The following is a 20,808-nucleotide window of genomic DNA, read 5'->3' as shown; positions in this document are numbered from 1 at the left end:
GTTAAATCTACCATTGAAAAAGGTCCTGCCTAAGGACTAGTCTTCCTGGAAGTTAGAGATTAGAAGAATGTTTTTCTGCACAGTGTTATCTGGAAGCAAGGAGAGTTTCTTTGTCGGTACTAGAAAACCTCAGAAAGTGAGGAAGCTGCTACTGTCCTGAAGAAGGAAACTGTATTCATGCTACTATGATTTCTAAACTATGATGAAAACCCCAAGGGTAAATTGTGACTGTCCATATGTGGAAATTGCTTCTAGCAGTATATTCATAGACTTGCTTTTTAGCAGCCTGCTTGAGAACTTTAAATTTAGCCATTTCTGTTTTGTGTAGTTATTTCTGAACTGTTGAAGTACGAGTATATTTCAAGCAGGGATACAGACTGGTCGAACACTGTTGTTTGCCCAACTGCAGATAAGGCATGCTACCTTGTTTGGTCTGAGATTAAAGTAATGCCATTCTGCTTTTGCCCTACAAAGTTTTTTCTGTTTAATAAAAATATGGTTGCTTTTAAGATTGATGTCTGTTGACATTTTTTGACAATAAATTACAGCCTTTTCAGTTGGGACTAACCAGTTAAACTTGACTTTATTCACATACACATACAAACACATACATTTCCATGTAGTTAGAAAGGTATGAGCTCTCATTAATACTGTATTTCTGTTTGGTTAGATATGCCCACATGGCATTGATCCACAGTTTGCTGACCATGCAGCTAGATACTGATCAGACTTCATGACTGTGGTTATAGGCCCAAACCCATCATGAAATAGAATGCTTAAAAGGTGTGCCACCTAGAGATGAATGCCTTTGGGGTAACGTCTGCAACTTCTCTCTGTTACCCCTTGACTGCCATACATTGTTTTAGGTTTATGTACACCTGCAGTTAATATTCTGCTTTAGTTTTTTTACGGTGCAGCATGATGTTTCGTTAATACCATGGCAGACAAAAATGCATGATTAGTAAACATGCTGTTTGTTATTTTCATGGTGAAGAATTGTTCTTAATTAGAAAAACAAGTGCGATAACGTTGATGTTTTGTTGTTGTGCTTCCTTTCACAGTTACCCCAAGGAACAGATGAGAACTGGCTTCAGAAATTATATAACAATTTTCTTGGCAAGAGCACCCTTTTTGAAAAGCCAAGAATGTCCAATAGAGCATTTATTGTCCAGCATTTTGCTGATAAGGTAAAAACAATGGTCAGTTAAGGTTATGTTATCAAGTTGTGAGCAATACAGCTCTGGAGGCTTCACTACTGCCCATGAACAAGATGTGCTACTGTTTTATGAATGTAACACGTATGTTTTATAATGCCTCATTAACACAATGAATATTGTGGCTGTCAGTGATGGAAGAGAATCACAGTACTTTGCTATTAATTTGTATAATGCAGTAAACATTTAGTTTTGTTTTTATATTGATTATTAGTAGAGACTAGGATCTTATGGTTTCACAAATGAAAAAGGGGGTATTGTCCAGGCATGCAACTTAGCCCTTAAATAGTTGCCTCTGTATGCCAGTTTAGTGACTTGTCTTCCACTTGTAACCCTCTTTTTAGTACCTCCAGAGAATTGCACTCTGCAAACACCCCGAAAGTGAGCTCCATTGATCCAGCACCAGTTCTGTAAAGAAATTGCTCCTTATAACAGGTTTAATAAGATATTACATTTTTTAAGTTCTGTCCCATCCCTCTTGATATGCTATTCTTTTCTAGGCCTACCTAATATTTTCCTCCTTTCTTTCAGGATTCCCTGATCCCAGCCAAATTCGTAATTGCTTCTTTTTTCATTGACACCAAGCATGGTTAGTGTTGTAAGTTTTTTGTCTGCTGACACTGACCTCAAATTATAATGCTAGCTCACTCCTCTTCCCTATCCTCAGTGGTTCTTCACATGTGATAACCACCAAGGTGTGAAGGTTTCTCTTCTGAGAGAGCCCTACAAACCACGGTCCCAGTCCCCATGTGCTAATTCCAAGGAGTTAGAATTCCCACCTAGAATACATGAAAAGGAGCCAGGCAGGGAGCTGTCATACTGTGATTTCAGGATGTTTTCTTTTAAACTTTGTCTTCTACTAACATGCTGGCTTACATCACTTGTGTGGGAGGGGAGTGCAATGGTACTGTGAGGGAAACACCCCCCCACCTACTTGGAGATGCAGCTCTCTTTTGTCCTTTCACCTACTAAAGCACCCACCGTTTCTTATTATAGTCCTGGTATCACTGTTGGAGCTCCTGAAACAACTATGCCCATAAAACATCCCGTACACCCTCTGGCTCATCATTCCTCTTCCCGAAATGCTAGTCAGTTTGTATGTAACCCGGGCTGTATCCCTGTCTACCATTAGTTGGTGGCTAGTGCAATTTACCTCTCTTTATATTCCATGCTTCAGAGAGCTGATTTCATTTTTAATTTTAGTCTTACAGAAGTACAATGGCAGTCTTATTTACCCTTACAGGTGATGTTGTTTAATACTTCAACAAACTGCTGCTTATGGGAATATTTTCAATAGATGTGACAAAGTCCATTGATTTGTGAGATTACTCTGTCCTTCTTAGTAGTAGTAGTGGTGCTGCGGTAGCATTGTCGCTTCACAACAAGATGTTGTCACGTTCGATTTTCAGCTAGAGCATCTTCTGTGTGGAGGCATGCGTGAATGGGCATGCCTTCGTTGAAGGCTGTGCATCAGGGCTGGTAACTCGGCACGTAAAAATCCACTACCAAACATTAGTGGACCGGAGTTCCGCTGTGGCGACCCCTAATCGGGATAAGCCGAAAGACATAACAACTCTGTCCTTCTTAGCACTATGCTAAGAGTGGGAATTGGTTCACAGGCTCTAGACTGGTTTAAAGACTTCCTAAACAATGTATGCTGTAAAGAATAAATAGGTCAGTCTGTTTCTTCTGCCGCTCTGTGACAAGGTGTCCAAAAATTATCAGTTCTCTCTCTAAGTGTTCTCTTTTTTCATCGGTAAGGTCCCTGCTGACCTCCATTATATTCAGTTACCATTATATGCTGATTATATAGTAATTTATAGTGGAAGTACCTCTCATTCCAGTCTTAAAAAGATTTAAAACAAGATCTCACTCAGTTATCTAATTGGAGAACTGAACACAAGGTTATCCTAAATTCCAAAAAAATGAAATCCATGATTATTGCTCCACACAAGAATTTAGCTAAAGTCCTGCAAACCTTGGAAATTCAGTACAGTAATGCTGAAGTAACTGAAAATGTCTTGTACTTTAGAAGTGTCTGACTGGATCAACACTTTTATTGTCAACACTATGCAAACACAGACAAAATTAAAATGAACAACCATTTTTTTTCTCACCCCCCCCCCACTTCCTCTCCCTTAAAGACTCATGTCCAACTTGAAAATGGCCTTACAATTATTGCAGCAGCATCCAAAAATTACACCTTAGAATCCACTGTCAACAGTATTTGATACTTTATCAAAGAAAGCCTCATTGCTCAATCCTAATCAAAGCAAACTGACTTCTTATGAAATAGTCACAGTACAGAACAACACTCTTATCTATAAACTAATCAGTCTCCTCAGATCTCATCCTTACTGTACAGTCTAACCTTGCTGACTCCACATAATACATTTCATTTCATTGCACTGACAAGGCTTTCTCAATCATGGCTTCACAAATATTGGAATCCCTTTTCTGCAAACTTGAAGTTATCCATTCTTTTCACAAATTCACACTCATCTTCAATAAGTACCTATTTAAGGAAAGCCAGTCCAAATGCTTTCCCAGCAGTAGGATCACTTGGTACTTGTAACATTATTTGTCTGTTCATAATAAGTTATATGTTTGATAGGTGTGTCCTCAGCAGATATTAGTATAAGCCAACAACTTGAAAAGTCCACATCACCCCATTACTAGTCCACAAAAACAAACAAAAATATCTGTATTTTTTCCTTTACCCATTCTGTTCTGTCATTTTCTGTATTGTTGAACTCATTGTCTTCCTTGTTATCTACTTTTTTTTATTCTTCCTATTTTTATTCCACTTTCAAGCTCGTAACACTTGGTTTATATGTTTATATGTTTCTCTCCTAGTTGGTCTGACAACCATCCAAAGAACCAGCACTCTATATAAATGTGTCAGTTCTGTGCATGTTATATACTTTCTCCCCATACTATTAATCCATATCTTCCATGTCCATAGAAAGTTATTGTGCTACATTTTTGTCTGTATCAGAATGTCATTGTTTTTATTTTTATCTGTATACTGCAGTCAGTTGTATTTTCTTGATGTCCTTATCTCATGCTGCAGTATTCCAACCCTTGGGCTTTCCTCTCTTGCTACCCGAATGTCTGGCTAATATACAGAAGTTTCTAGTCACTACTGGGTACATGGGACATCTGGCATTGACTAAGGAAACATGGGCCATAAAAGTGATATTTGCATGTACCAGACCTCAGAACTTCTTTGCAGCCAGTTGAACGTCAGCTGTTCCTGTCGTACCGACCGTCAGATCATCTTTTTCAAAATAAGTACCCCGTTGGGGACATTTCATTCTTTTGGGTTACTGCATGCTTGTTTAGGTTTATGTCATCCAGGAAGGGAAAGTGTAGGTGCAGTCATCAGATAACCCCATAAGGACGCCCATGAGCTTTGTCTTTTCTGTTTAGTCTACGCATTACCATAAGTCCTGTTCCGTCTATCAGCCCTTCATACCTAAAATCTTGCACAGCTGTCTGCACACCCTGAACATTTATTTAGAAAGTCAGCACTTTAAACGTTTAGCTTTAGTTATGGAAGTGCTGCCCATTCAGCCAGTTGGGCCACCCAAGAAAATGGCCAAAGTTGTTAGGCCTGAATCCGTTGCTGCACCTCCGCTACCCGACGTACATCCTGTGGCTGATGTTAGCCTAGGGGAATACTTGGTTGCCGCTAATATGGGTACTGTTGGGGAAGCCACAGAACCCAGAGCAGAAGGCACATCCATGGAGGTATCGCAGACATCGGCTAACGATGGTGAGGGGGGAACCTTGGCTTGTACCGGCCGCCCAGATGGACACTTCCACTACAACAGAGGTCTCTGAACCTAGGTCTACCTTAGCCCCTATGCCCTCTAGGATTTCCCTAAAAAGATAAAAAAATTATGCACCTTTCTTCTCCTGTACAGAGCCAACCAGACTGGCAGGCCTTTTTTCAGAGCCTCTTTAATGCTTTTTTGGCTCTTAGGCCTGCTACGTCTTCATCCTCCCCAGTGACTCCGCCTGTAATTAGCCCTAGGCCTCAGTCTCTAGATACCTCTCTACATGAACATGAGGACTCCTCTGACTCCTCCTCAGAGGATTCCTTGTCCTATGTGTCATAGTTACTATCTCCCCTTGGATATACCTCCCCAGAAGAAGATTCTCCGGAGACAGACTCATCAGGTGAGGAGCTCACCTTCAGGGAGACCATTTCCAAAATGAGAGAGTTCTTTTAGTGGGATTCCACCCTAATGACAGAAGTTCAGAAATGATATTATGAACTTCCACAAATGGACTCTCCTGTGCCTTCAGCTATACCTCCAGTCTTGCCAGCTTTTCTGGAAGCATTTAATGCAGCCTCCGTGAATCCTGATTCACAGCACCCTGCCCCCCCAAAGGCCTGATAGGTTCTACAGGGTCCCTGAGGGGGCCAAGTTTCTTATTAAATGCCCAGTAGCAGACTCTGGCACTGTATCAGTTTCAGCTGATAAGCCCTGTGAACTGCGTCCATCCACCTCAGTTCTCCCTACAGATAAAGACAGCAAGGCCATGGAACATCTTGGAAAAAAGGTTTACACATCAGCTACTTTGGCATTCAGGGCAGTAAACTACCAAACCCGTATGTCTAAAAATGCCTTAGCTCTGTTAGGACAAGCCACAAAGCTTCTGACAGAGGTCCCAGACTCTTCTGCCAAAACACAGATATCCAGCCTTGTATCCTTGTCTTCTGAGGTCACTAGGCATTCTATTAGGTGCAGATATGATGCAGCTGAAGTTTCTCCCAGATGTGCTGCATTTGCCTCAGTCTTGAGAAGATATTCCTGGCTAAGGTTACAGCCCTTACCTGATGATATTAGGGCAAAACTGTTGGATGTGCTTCTGGATAACTTGGCCGTCTGTGGGAAAAAAAGTGGTTTTGTTGTTCAAAACTCTGCAAGAGAAGGGGAAGAAGTTACAAGACCTTGAACACATGTTTGTTTCTCCACTCCCCAAATTCCACAGGAAATAATCCTCTAAAACTCAATTTGTAAGGAAACATTCAGCCATATCCTTCCAGGTTCAGGAAGAGCACCAGGAAGCAACAAACACACTCCAGGCCTGCTCATGCTCTGCCCCAGAAGCCTGAGTTTCAGGACAGGACAGGTAGTCTGTGACTACCAGTGTTATTATCAAACAAACTTCCCAATTCCACTCCCCTTTTCCTAAGACTCTCTCACTGTCTTCCTGTTTGGAAAAACATTATATCAGACAGGTGGGCCCTATCCATTATAGAAAAGGGTTATTTCATGACCTGGATCACAACACTTGCCTTAAGGGGTATGCCACAGCCTCCCAAAGAGCAGCTTCTCCTTTTCCAGCAGGTTATAGACAGCCTTATTGTCCAAGGAACAATTCAGTCTGTCCCTATGACAGAAAAGGGAAAGGGTTTCTATTCCAGGCTCTTCCTAGTCCCAAGAAATGGTGGTCCTTGAAGACCAGTCCTAGATCTTTCACACCTCAATCTTTTCCTGCAAGTACCCCACCTTTCAGATTCTCACTCTGCAGACCCTCTTCCCCTTGATTTTACCTCATGATTCCTGGCCACCTTGGACATCAATGATGGATGCCTACTTGCACATCACCATAAGGCCCAGTTACAGGGAATACTTTCACTTCTCTGTGGGCTCCTCACATTTTAATTTCTCTGCCTTGCCCTTTGGACTCTACAGCATCAAGGGTCTTCAAGTGCTTGGCACCAGTGATTGCCTTCTGCAGGACTCAATGGATTGAAATATTCCCTTACCTGGCCGACCTCCTGATCCTGGCAGACCATTCAGAGTCCTTGCTAAGCCATCTATAAACAGTGTTAGAATTCCTGCAAGCTCTAGGTTTCAAGATAAACTACCCCAAGTCCAGCATGAACCCTTCTCAGGACCAAACTTTCCTGGGATGCAGGGTAAGGACGTTTATCATGAGGGCCTTTCTCCCACCTCAAAGGTGGAAAACTTCAAGCAGTATCTGATCTCTGTCCTTCAAGCCACAGTCCTGACTGCCAGGCAGTACCTCAGACTCCTGGGTCATATGGTATCGACTATTGTCATGTTGCCATTGGCAAGGCTCCACATGAGGAAGATACAGTGGTACCTAAGGTCTGTTTGGACACAGCACTCACCCCTTAGAGTACAAAATCCTATTCCTACCTTGTCTCAGGAAAGAGATTCTCTGGTGGTTGAATCAAGTGACCTCCAACCCAGGACTCCCCATATAGGCCCCCTTGCCAGTGCAAGAGATGTACATGGATGCCTCAGATCTGGGTTGGGGAGCACCCATGGGTTCCCTAAGAGACCATGGCACCTGGTCAGACTCCATCAGGCAAGAACATGTCAGTATCAGAGAGATGAGAGCAATTCTCTTGGCCCTGAAAGCTTTCCAACACATTGAAGTAGGGACCCCTAAAATTGTTCACAGACAACACTACAGTTCTGTGGTATGTGAATAAGCAGGGGGGAGCAAAATCCTATTTGCAGTGCAGACTAGCTCTCCTAAGTCTGGAAGCTTGCTACTCAGCAGGGCGCCACTTTGCAGGCAGTGTATATCCCTTCAGAGCAGAACATCCAGACAGACACCTTGAGCAGGCCCATGTCACAATCCCATGAATGGATGCTCCGCAGGGATGTGTTCTTGGACATAGTCCACAAATGGTGTACACCTCAAATAGATCTATTTGCCTCCCCTCTGAACAGACAGCTTCCATCATTTTGTACCAGGCTACCCAGTCCACTAGCGAGGGCAATGGATGCCTTTTCAGTCTCTTGGAAGGGGATGTTTCTGTATGCATTTCTCCCCTTCCCACTTATTCAGAAAGTCCTACTGAAAAATTCAGCAGGACAAACCATAAATCTTGTTGGTGACTCCCTTTTGGCCAAGATGGCATTGGTTCCCACTTCTGGATTTAGCCAGGGGCAATCATTGCAAGTTATCTCACCAAGTGGACCTTCTCACACAGGACAAGGAATCACTAATCCATCCCCTCCTGCAATCTCTGAACCTTACTCTGTGGGTAATAGAATTCTGATCCATTACAGACACCTGTACAATGAGGATGTGCTCACATTCCTGCAGGAAGCCAGGAAACCTAACACTAGGAAATCTTATTTGTCCAAATGGAAAAGATTCTCCATATTGTGATTACAAAGACAGTTGGACCCTTTCTAGGCTGACGTTCCCTTGGTGCTGTCATACCTGTATGAGCTCTTACAGACAGGGTTGGCGTACTCATCTGTTAAAGCCCACCTTGCTGCTCTTTCAGCTTGTCTGCCTCTGGACCCCCTTTAGCATCTCGGTTGTCTGCAAAGTTATTCTTAAAGGGAGTGCTACAGCTCTGGCCCTCCAGGAAACCTACCCCCCCCCCCCCATGGGACCTGAATTATGTCTTAGAGAAGCTCACGCTGGACCATTTTGAACCAGCTGCTAAGGCCTCTCTAAAGCACTGCACTTGGAAAACAGTACACCTGGTAGCATTGACATGAACCAGGAGAGTGTCAGAGCTACAGGCCCTTATAGCTATTCCCCCTTTCCTTTCCTTCTACAAGGATAGGGTATCTCTTAGGACCAACCCTTCCTTTATGCCCAAGGTGGTCAATGAGTTATCCTTAAACAAAGCTATTCACCTTCCCACCTTCACCTTACACTCCCTTGATGTGCATATACAGATTAGGTTTTTACCTTGACAAGACCAAGTCTGTCAGTAAATCAGACCACCTGTTTGTCTCCTTTCATCCCAGGGCTCTGGGGAAAGCAGTTACAAAACAGACCATTTCTACCAGGACAATTTCCTTCTGTTATACATACCATGGAAAAGCCTTAGTGTCTAAGATTAAAACACACTCCACTAGGGCTATGGGTTCATCTGGGGCTTTCTTTAAAGGGCTGGACACTGCCTCCATTTTAGAGGCAGCCACATGGACCTTGGTCCACACATTTACCAAACATTATAGATTGGATCACATTATTGAAATCCAGGGTGGGATTTGGTAAGGCAATCCTTCATGGATTCCTAGAAAATAGCTCCAAGCCTCCACCCTTCTTCCCTTAGAGTTTTGGCACTCACCCAAGGGTTGGAATACTGCAACATGAGAATAGCATGACATAGAACAGTTGTGTAAAATCTTGCCATAACCATCGATGTCCTTCTCTTCCATGTGTAGTATTACTTCCCTCCCTCCTTCCCACTTTCCCATTTAACTGCCTTTTCCTGGATGACACTGGACTTGTACAATTATCCTGGGACTGGGGTCTGACTGGGGTGCTCAGTTCTGAGATCTGGTATGTGCAGACATTACTTTTGTGGCCCACATTTCCTTAGCCAACGTCAGGCATTCCATGTACCCAGCAGTGACTAGAAGCTTTTGTATACTGGCCGGATGTTCAGGTAGCAAGACAGGAAAACACAAGGGTTGGAATACTGCAACATGGACGAGAAAGACATCTGTGGTTATGGTAAGATTTTACACAGCTGTTCTTTACTTCAGTTTTGTTTGTATTCCAGGCTGAAGCTGTCAGTAGTCCATTCGGATCAGTGTTCTACCCTGGTTAACAAGTGGTAATCAGACACTCTGTCTATCTTGGTCACCTACTTCTGAATCCTTTTAACCTTCTTAATGTTTCCCTGCACATGGATATATGTCAGTTTATCAGAATAACACACTGTTGAAACCCATGTGGTTGAGACCATATTGTCGACAATGCAATTAACAGAAAAACTAACATAAAGCCACTCGGTGCCCATCAACAATACAGATGTTTTTGCAGGGGGGGCTGCACCCCCTGCTGATTATTTATAGCAGTTCTGAGATTGCACGAAAGTGGGGAAAAAGACAAATTCCAAGATCTCTACTCTACTGTGATGTCAGTCAGCATGGATCGACAAATCAAATTGTCAGCCATGTTGTCTCGATCATATGTGTTTCAACAATTTGATCCTTTGACAAATTTAGATAGATACCCCTGTACACTGTCTGGATTTCTTGTTTGAATTCCAATGTTCATGCCATGTGCTTCACAACTGAGCACCAAGTTTAATGTTGCCATATTGAGACCACATTGAGTGATTTTTTTTCTAAGCCTGACTAAAACCAGATAGTATTTTTTTCCTCTTTCTATCCAGCTACCACCTCTCCAGAGAAGTAGGGTAGCCACTGACTTGCAGTTTCTGAAATGACTATCTTTATATGTATTTATTTTATTTTTGAACTTACCCCAAAGTATCAGTTATCCAACTACAGGTTTAATCACACTAGTTCCTCCTGGATCCTCCTTAGTCATAAACAATGTTACCAGCAAGTCATAAACAATGTTACCAGCATTGTGCTATGTACAACAAAAACCAACATCACTCTGTGCACATTATCTATCAGTTTGTTTGTGAAGTTCAGATAGACCTTAACTGCTGGATAATCTTTGTCTACCTTTGATTTGAACCTTTAGTAGTGGTGGTTTATGTTGGGCTTGTAGGGCTTCTGTCTATGAAGTTGCATTTGGTCAGTCTCAACAGACTATTCAAATTAAAAAATCCTGCAGTCTGATGCTTAATTGGCTGCTATCACCATTCACATTTAAGTTAAGGCCAATGAGTACACTACCTTTAGTTGTTTTCACCCACCTCAAGTAAAAGCTGCTGAGAACTGTACCATTTAGTTATTACTAGATGAATGGCCAGTAATGGAGCTTTATAGCTCTGTCCCCAGAAAAGGAGAGTGCAACCTTCCCTTCTACCTGTCCCTTTAATCATCAGACATCTTCATTCAGCCTTGAGTTTTCCTCATATTTTGGCTTATTGAAATTTTTGTGAAAAATATTTTCTACTAATTTGAGGTTCTTTGTGTTTCGCTGTTGCAGTCATTACATTTGGGTTATCTGCTTGCAAGTTGCTCTCAGTCGGCCTGATTGACAAAGTCTTGGGTCCTGCATCGGTTGCTGTCTCTTCTTCCATGACATCAGGTTGTCAGGGGTATAACACATGCAGTCAATATCATTACATCAGTCTTTCTTGCTGTGTGGTGCCTGAAGCAGAAGCAGTTCGCAAGTACCGGTCGGCCGACTCCTGAAATTTTCGTTTTTGAGTTTCAGAAGCGAAGTCTTCAATTAAAAGCTAAGTACCCCGTTGGGGAAACTTTTTCTTTCTCCAAACCGATGTCATTAAAATTAAATAATTGCATTTCTTGTGGAAAGCAAATACCTCATAAAGATTTTCATTTGCACTGTATTCCTTGCCTTGGCCCTGACCACGACGTACCTCGCTGTTGGTTTTGTGCCTTATTTAAACCACAAACTGTCTGTCGTTGGTATATTTACGCTTCTAAATGTTTTCATGCTCAGTTCAATTATCCTGATATGTCTTTGGTAAGACATCCAACTACCGACATTCCAAAAAAACCTTCAAAGATAAATACAGAGACAGGCTGCCCAGTTCACCAGTAAACAGTGAGGTGCTTTCGCAGCCCCTGATACCCACTACTTCAGATTCGCAGGCCTCTTCTGAGATGCATTCGGAGTCTGGTATGCCGCAATATGCTTCAACTGTGGAACCTGCAGATGTCTCTACCTTGGATGGGTCTGGACCACTGTGCAGGCACCGGCTTCTGAGGGTGTATTCAGGCCTACTGACTTGCATATTAAATTGGCGCCATTTTCTTCTTCAAGGCCTAAAACTCGAACCATGCCTAGAAAACTGATGCCCAGACTGCATGGTCAGGCCTCTATGCCTAAAGAACAAATGATAAGAATGACTGAAGACCTTATTACTGAAATCAGGGGAAGCCAACCTTCCCCCTCTAAGAGACCTAGGACTGAGTTTGCTTATGATACTTCTGACCAGGATTCTGAAATTTCTGTTTCCTTTGATGACCAGGATTTACCCTTATCTACCTATGAGGATTCTGATGTGGAGGACTCTATTCCCTCTGCTTCCCCTTCAGATTATTTCTCATTGGTGAAACCTTGCATACTCTCAGGGAGCCTTTTCATTGGGAAAGTCAGGATTTCTCTGATTCAAAAAAGAGGCTTAGGGATTTCTTACTCCTGCCCCAGCACAGGCCTTTAGCTATACCTCCTGTACTGGACATTGTTGTTGATGCCTTTTCGGAAACTAGCATGGCCCCTGACTCTATACCTCTTCTCCTTCTGATGCCTGGTTGGGTTGGCAAATACACTAAAAACTAAGCATGCCCTGCACATCCCAATCAGGGAAAATGGAAGATAGATACGCACGCTTCAATGCAGGCTACACCACTATCAGTTCTCTGCCACTGCCCTTTGGCTTATCTATCATCTAGGTGGTATCTACAAATGCCTTCCAGTCATTGCATTTTTTTTTTGTAAAAAAAAATAATCAAATATACCAATACCCGTACGATTTGTCTAATTGGGGCAAAAAACAGGACATACTTTTGACACAAAACCCTATCATCTGCAAATAACTGCAAGCCTTGGGGTTCATTCATGGCTGCATTCTTTCTAATTCCATATGCAAGACTGCATATGAGGAAACTACAATGGTATACAGCAGAACCTGGATGGACCCACACGAAAATTGGAAATCACCAAAGACAACATGTTGTTGACAACAAAATGGGGGATCCCAGATATAGACCTGTTTGCCTCTCCCCAGAACTATCAGACAAACTTTTTGATTTGGCCCAGCCCAGCCACCACACCAATGGTACCCCTCCCGCGCACTGTGTCACTGCTGGGCCCATGGCACCTGCCTCAGACCCCCTGCCTACCCTGCTCAGCAGGAGAAGAGACTCCTGCACCTCTCTCTTTCAAACACTGAACCTAGCCTGGCTTAATACCCTGCTGTCCTTTACCATCCCTTAGTAAACCAGTGATGCCTTTTCAATGCTTAAAAGCTTTTTGGTGTATTTGATTTTTTGTTTGAGGTATAACCTTGTATATTTATAGATTTAATTGCTTCCCATTAGGGGGGCACCTGACATCTGGGGCAAGAAAAACTGATGTAATGACGTCGACTGCATGTTTTAAAATCCTGACGACCTGACGTCACGGAAGAAGAGACAGCAACCAACATAGGACCCAAAGCTTTGTTAATCAGGCCGACTGGCTACCTGCAAGCAGATAACCCAAATGTAATGACTGCAACAGTGAATACACTCGACCATGTACATTTATGGTAAGTGAACACAACTGTACTTAATATGAAGTAGCGCTTCTGTAGGGTGGCACATCAGGTTGCATTGCCACCTCACAGCATTAGGCTCTGTGTTGTGATTCTGGGATAGGATTCCTTCTGTGCAGAGTCAGCATGTCCTCCCTGTGTTCTTAATGGTTTTTTCCAGGTTCTGCAGTTACTTTCCAAATTGCAAAGATATGTAATAGGTGGATTAGGGACTCTAAATTGTTCATAGGTGTAAGTTTGTGCCTGTGTGATATGGGAAAAAGACCTAGCAGCCTACTTTCATTTATCCTTTTGCCTTTTAAACCCCAGAGATAGTGGTGGATGTCCATGGGGTCATTCTAGGAGTCAGCTTCAACTCATAAGAGAGAGAGAGAAAGAGTGTACTTTTGTATCTCTTCATTGGCACCGTGCTGTTTATTAATAGTTTGGCAATGATTAATCACACATTGGATTCAATGTACTAACTGAACTGGGCCCACTGATCTTATTAAATGGATTTTGCTTTTCACTGTACTATTTAGTGGGACAAGCAATGTGCAAAAGGAGAAAAACAGACTTATTTTGGTTTGGTGATTATGGGATGGCCAAGTTAATTTGATTCAGAAATCCTATATTGCCAACATCCTGGCAGATGGGTTCAGTGCTAACTTTACCCCCCCCCCACCCCCTAAAGGGCCCATATCTATACAGGAAGAATGCAGAGGCCCTGTAATCACAACTACGCAGGTAAAAGCTGCACTGTCTAAAGCCAAAAACACAGCATCCATGGGACCGGGCAACATCCCAGGCTGTATTTTACACGAACTTCAGAACAAACTGGCTCCCCACTTAAGCACCATGTTCAGTAATAGCCTCACATCTGACTTTGTGCCCACTGAATGGCACACAGCAACAGTTATCCCACTCCACAAAGCGGGAGCCACCACTGATCCCGGGAACTATTGACCTATTAGCTTGATGAGCCTGGTCTGCAAGGCCATGGAACGTATCATCATGAAACTCATAAACAAAGACATTGGTAACCTCCAAACTCTGGATCCCACCCAATTCGCGTTTGTGAAAGGCAGATCATGCCTCCTGAACCTGATCGACTTCTTTGAGGCAGTCACTAAAGCCATAGATGAGGGTAAGGTGGTTCACACATCTTATCTTGACCTCACCAAGGCTTTCGACACCATCCCCCATTCTGGAATTATAGCTAAACTCACTAAACTAGGTATAAATCCCTACGTCACAAGATGGGTTGCCAACTGGCTCACTGACAGAACCCACACTGTAAAAGCTGCAGACTCCAAATCTGACCTCAAAGCAGTGACAAGTGGAGTACCACAGGGTCCATCCTGGAACCTCTCCTGTTTGGTATCTACTTCTCAAAAGTACAGGCTAACACAGAAGGCCTCTGGCTAATGAAGTTCCCAGATGACTGAATATGAGCAATAGTAAAGTCCCCAAATGATATGGACATCCTACAGAAGGGCCTTGCTGAGACAGATGCCTGGTGTCAGAGCCATGGCCTCAATGCCAAAAAGTGCAGTGTCATCCCCTTTGGTAAAAACTCTGTACCCATGAACTACCACATAGGCAGCAACCTACTTAACACGGAATGTGTGATGAGAACGTGGGACCCAGGTGGACAGTAGATTCTCCTTTGATAGTCACATCGCCACAGTAGTCAGGAAGTCCTTCTACGTGCCACACCTCATCATGAAAGGGTTCTCATCCAGGAAAAAAAGAGGTCATTGTTCCCCTCTACTCGACACTCATTAGACCCGTTATAGAGTACAACGCCCCTTTTGGAATGTACCTCACAAGAAATCTTCAGCAGCTGGAAAGGCCACAGAAGTACCTCACAAAGAGGATTACTGGCCTCAAACAATTGCCCTACACTGACTGCCTCAAAAAACTCCAGCTTTACTCCGTAGCATATCGCCTACTCCGAGGTGTTCTCTGCCTAACATATAAATCTATGTCAAACCCAGAGCTGTTGGACATGCTACACCTAAAGAAATCCCAATCCCTCCAAGCTACATGCTCTAGGGACCCAAACGTTGTCACCATAATAAGCAGGACATGCTGGAGGGATAGATTCCTGTCCCAGAGACTTCCCATACTCTGGAACAGGCTACCCATCTCTGTCAAGCAAAATTCTTCATTAGCACTCTTCAAGAAAATCTTGATGAGTGGATGGGAAATAAGAAATACACCCTGGTGATCACTTCTGTGTCTCTGCTCGACAGTGGCACATGAAAATAACTTTCTTGGGTGGCATAAGCCAGGGAACCTTGTTGGTTAGGCTAACGTAGGCCCTTGGGCCAATAGCCTAGTACCTACCTATGAACCTAGGAACCTAACTAGAGCATTGTTAACATTCTGTAGTTAGTCCTTTTAGCAGAAGCAATCCCTTTGAGTCTGACAAACGATAGGAGTATTTTTTATTGCATATGCAAAAGTACACAAATTAAAAGCCAGGCATGTTCAAATGATTTTATATGTTTAGCAGATTTCTTTCCTTTTTTGGACTTAACACTTCATTTCTTTTTAATGAGGTATAAGCATGTTTAATATTAGATCAAATATAAACGTGTCTGGTATAAACCTGCTAGAGTGCCCAGTAAATGTTTCTCTCTCTAATAATTTCCAACACCCTCATCCCAGCTAACTTAGCAGAGTCAACCTCCTTTCTTCAAAACATGAAGACATGTGTCTAGCATTATCTGAGCCATAGAAAAGTATTAGCCAGTCTCTGAGTCTAAGCAATGATATAGTATGTCTGAAAATGTTAAAAAAATAAGGAAAGAGAGCATGTATGGGTGGTGGTTTTTACAGTGCCATGCTTTGCTTTCAAGCTGCAGATGTTGAAAATGGGTACAAAGGCCCTTGCAAAGTAGGTATATCTGGCCAAAAATCTGGACATCTAATTAGCATAACATTTTAAAACCAAATAACACATCTCTTCCTTCTTCCAGTAGGAATGTGGGATACTACTCAGAAAACATATTTAAAAAACAGAGTGACAAAAACAATGGAAACGTATACACACATTACCAAAGAAACTATGTAAAATCTGTAGACTTTAATGGACCATATTGCAAAGTTTTACTACACAAGGTAATTTATTTTTGCTTCTGAAAAAGGGAGGTGTAAGATATATAGACTCTTTCTTTAAATTATTATTGCCACTAGCATTGGTCATTTTGTGTGTGTAGTAGACTACTTCAAAAATCGTGTGTTGAGGTAAGATTCAGAAAATTGTATGAATGCCTTAAAATAGGGATATACCTCCAAAATAGAGACATTTGAGTGTTTTGCCATTATGGAATTTGCATTTGTCAGGTTGGAGTATTCACCTGCTGTATTTGGGAATAATTCAGTTAATCACAGGAGCAAATGGCTAAATATAACAATGTCTGTGTAAAATAAACTGACAAATAATTGTGCTGTACATCAGAGGCATTGTTAACAATGGAAAAAAATGCATGGACAGGATACAAAAGAAGCTCTATTACTGCACTGTTGAGTAGTTTGGCAGAGAATGGATGCATTAGTAATTTTGAAATAATTCCTCTTTGTCACATAATCTACTGCAAGTCACCATAAATCAAACGCTGGTACCTAATGGCACAAACTCCAAAGTTGCAAGTAGGTCAATAAGACAATCAGCATAAAAATGTTCCAATAACAATTTTTAATGTACAACTTTGTTGATATGCTATGTTATTTTAACATGAGAGAGATATATACATACCAGCTTTATATATTTATTTATATTTTCTATATGCATAGTAATATAACTGTTTTTATGATATCTATTTTTGTTGTATCAGCGCTTTAGATGATGAGATTTACAATTTTGACTATGTGTTTATATGGTGAAATTTTGACCAATCACTGTATGAAGTGGGATATTTAAATTCAGAATGTGTTTCATGCTGTGTATAAGTCTGAAGAAGCCTACAGGTGAAAGCGCTTACTTGTGTTTATCTTTGAATAAAGGAACCCTTTATACGACGCTGAGCAGTGTTGTTGGAAATTTTTATGCTGATTGTCTTATTGACCTACTTGCAACTTTGGAGTTTGTGCCATTAGGTACCAGCGTTTGATTTATGGTGACTTGTTTATTTTGTTTTGTCTTTACGCTGGTTCAGTGCTCTGTTGGCTGGTTGTGCTTCCTTTGGATTTTTTACATAATCTACTGCGTTTGTATCCTGGTGGAAGGGGAAAAAACATGTCTAAATGTCAAGTCATAGATTCTATTATACCGCATACCACCTTAGCCAGCCTGGCTGTTGTCGTGTAGTCCAAATGTCATCCAATAGCCTTTGCTTTCATCCTGGGTAATTAAGCAAGCGTTATTATGCTATAACCTCCATGTAAAGAAATTTATGCTACCAGCATAATTGCTACTCAGTGGTTGGCTCCCTACTTACCAGAGTGACAGCGACAACATTCTCAGAAACATTGCAGTACTTAAAATGTTTGACATTGTCACGTTCATCCTGCTCACCAATGGAATTGAAAGGCTAGCTTTCACTCTGCCCTGCATCAGTCAGAACTTTCTCAGTCATAGATTCCTCCTCCAAATGCACAAGATTCTGCACACCACCATCTTTTTTCAAATATTATTTTCTGCTTGCTAGCACTCTTTCAGTCCAACTGGCCCAGACTTCACTTTGCTTCGTTACATTTTTAGTGCCACTGCAGGTAGTGCAGTTGTGCAGAGGTTAGCATTGTCACTGCACAGCAAGAGGTTCTGCAGTTCAATTCTCAGCTGGGGTGCCTTCTCTGTGGAGTCTGCCTGTCCTTCTGCATTCATGTGGGTTTCCTCTGGGTGCTCCAGTTTCCTCCCACATTCCAATGACATGTATCTGGTGCATTTCACCCTGGGCCTCTGCTGAAAATGGGCTCTGTCTCAGTCGGACTTTCCCTGTAAACAAATGTTAAATAAATAAATAAATTTATTTTCACTCAAACCTTATTCTTTAAAATAAAATTGATCCCATTGGCCTTTTTGGACTTTCTAAGTGAGACATTTGCAGTTTGCTTTTCTTTTTGCAGTAATAGTTCTTGGAACTTCCTCTTATGTTGGCTGCGGTGGTGCAGTGGTTAGCATTGTTGCCTCACAGCAAGAGATTCTCCAGTTCAATTCTTGCTGGAGTGCCTTCTTTGTGGAGTCTGCATGTCCTTCCTGCAGTCAAGTGAGTTTTGAAGACATGCAGGTAGTGTGTGTGTGTGTGTGTGTGTGTGTGTGTGTGTGTGTGTGTGTGTGTGTGTGTGTGTGCCTTCTGTGAAGGTTGGGAGCCAGGCTTGCAATTCAACACCATAAAACCCCCTGCTGCCAATCAATCTGTGGACCAGTAATCCTTTGTTTTGACCCCTAACTGGGAGAAAATGAAAGAAGAAGTTGTTCTTGGAGCTTCCTCCCTATTAGGTGGCTTATCTTCTCTTTTCTAACTGGTCTGCTTGCATTAAAAACTACTTCCCTTAGGTCTCCATTTGCCAACTCTGTGTAATAAGCTTCTTCCCACAGGTCCTTCTCCTTGAATATAGACTATGTGAAGTTGTCAAAGGCATACTGCAAGCAGAAATGGATTTGTGTCTTATCCCATCTCCCTCTCATTCTGGACCAGACAAGGATACTGTCACTCTTCCTTCTTCTTTTCCAGTGTCCTCATTTGTCCAGTTCTAATGCCAGTTATGTTGTGACTGTCCGGCAACCTTCTGGTGTCAGTACCTGTCAGGCTTACCACTAATCTGTCAGTTCCACCTACAGCACTGCCAGTCTTGATTTCATTACCTCCTTCACAGTAAATTGTCTCCATGACCTCTGACTGGCCTGATGTCACTGTCATTCTAAGGGATGGAGATTTTGGGTTTTGAGTCCATGTGCCTTGGGCCAGAGAGAATCTCCATCAGCATCAAGCAGTTATCCAGCATCCAGGCTCACAGCTGGTGTTTAACTTGCACCTGTGTCAGCAGAGGTCAATACCAAGCACTCAACTTTGAGTGCCTCAGTAATGATGCAGATGTTAAGAAGCCTCATTTGCAGCAGTGTTTCCCCTAGGTGCCTGTTTCACCACTGGCCTTGTCCAGGTACCACTTCTGTCCTGTATCTGAGCTTCTCATAAATTCATGGTATTGGGAAAGTGGGCTGTGGGTCTCTAGTAGAAACATAGAGGAGAGCATGAATCCAGCTTTTGATCTTCCTTCCCAGATCACTCCTCACCAAGGGAACACAGCAAGACATCATGTGAGAGAAAGCAAATTTTCTGTCTTTGAGTCTACTGAGCTAGACACCATCAATGAAGGTATTTAGATTACTCCCCTCACCTTCCTTTGTGGTGCCGACTGCACACAAGGTTGTCTCCAGGAAAGAGTACATTGAACCCAAAGTTGTGATCCTTTTTCCTAGGAAACTGGACATGATCCTCTGGCCCCTTAAGGACCGAAAATGTTGAGTACAGAACAAGTTGTGGACTCTGTCATTGCTGCAGTGCCTCTAAAAAGGCTTCAACCTTAGAGAGACTTATGGTCCACTAGTAACCGAAAAGCACACAACTTCCAAACAGAGAAAAAATGCAGTTATAGGCGCTGTTCTCCAGTAACAATAAAGGTTTTCCTCTTAAAAAAACGTGGAAACTCAATTTTGATAAATTCAAGGTCCAAGTCCAACAGAACACTAGATAAAACGTTTCAAAACACCAATTTATTTGACAAAAAAAAAAAACAGATTAAGCGCTTTCATCTCCCATATGGAGACTTCATCAGAATCTGTTACACATACAAATCTTCAGTTTAAATACATCTAAGTAGAACACTCTTAATTGATCTTGACTTCTCATAGGCTGGCCATTAATTGACACTAATTAACATTGAGGTAATGCTGAACCAAACCTTTGGTAATTTACACTTGAGTATAATACAAAGTTGTAGAGGTTCATAGGAATTCATGATCTTAACATTTCATAATTTTGTTTACAACTTATATAAATGTTGTAAAAATTAAATATAAGTAAAATCATCAAAGAAATTGTGACAGGAAATACTCATTTCTTATTAATACATTAATTTGGTGTATAAATACCAATAAATATATGAAAAAATATATAAAAAATATATATAAAAATATATGTATATATAAAATGTATATAAAATATATATATGGTATAAAATATTGTATGTTAAAACCACATTTATTCTTGTACCTTAAATAGTGTTAAACAACTATGTTTTAAGGTACACCCTTAATAAAATAAAATATATTATATGTACATGCTTCATAAGGACTGAATCTGAATATTTTGTTTATTTACATAAGTTACAACAGTTAACCATCTATCGATGTCTCTTTGGGTCATCAGCGAGAATCTTAAGGGCTGGGTTGATGGATATGTGGTCATTCAATCCATAATTTCCACA

At 41.8% G+C, this 20,808-nt stretch overlaps 1 protein-coding gene across 1 annotated transcript in view; it reads left to right on the top strand.

Moving 5' to 3' along the window:
- The first annotated feature begins 1,066 nt into the window (after positions 1-1,066).
- The window catches only part of MYO5C (myosin VC), a 1,763,334-nt gene continuing 1,743,592 nt past the window's right edge, over positions 1,067-20,808 (top strand). The window contains exon 1 of the mRNA XM_044078824.1: positions 1,067-1,187. Coding sequence (XP_043934759.1) covers positions 1,146-1,187 — 42 coding nt within the window. The 5' untranslated portion in view covers positions 1,067-1,145. The remainder of the gene's footprint in view (positions 1,188-20,808) is intronic.

Source organism: Protopterus annectens, chromosome 7.part1, assembly GCF_019279795.1.
Source record: "Protopterus annectens isolate FY-2018-M chromosome 7.part1, PAN1.0, whole genome shotgun sequence".
Taxonomy (NCBI): Eukaryota; Metazoa; Chordata; order Ceratodontiformes; family Protopteridae; genus Protopterus; species Protopterus annectens.
Note: the sequence above shows the minus strand (reverse complement) of the source record. Positions and strands in the feature narration are given on the sequence as shown.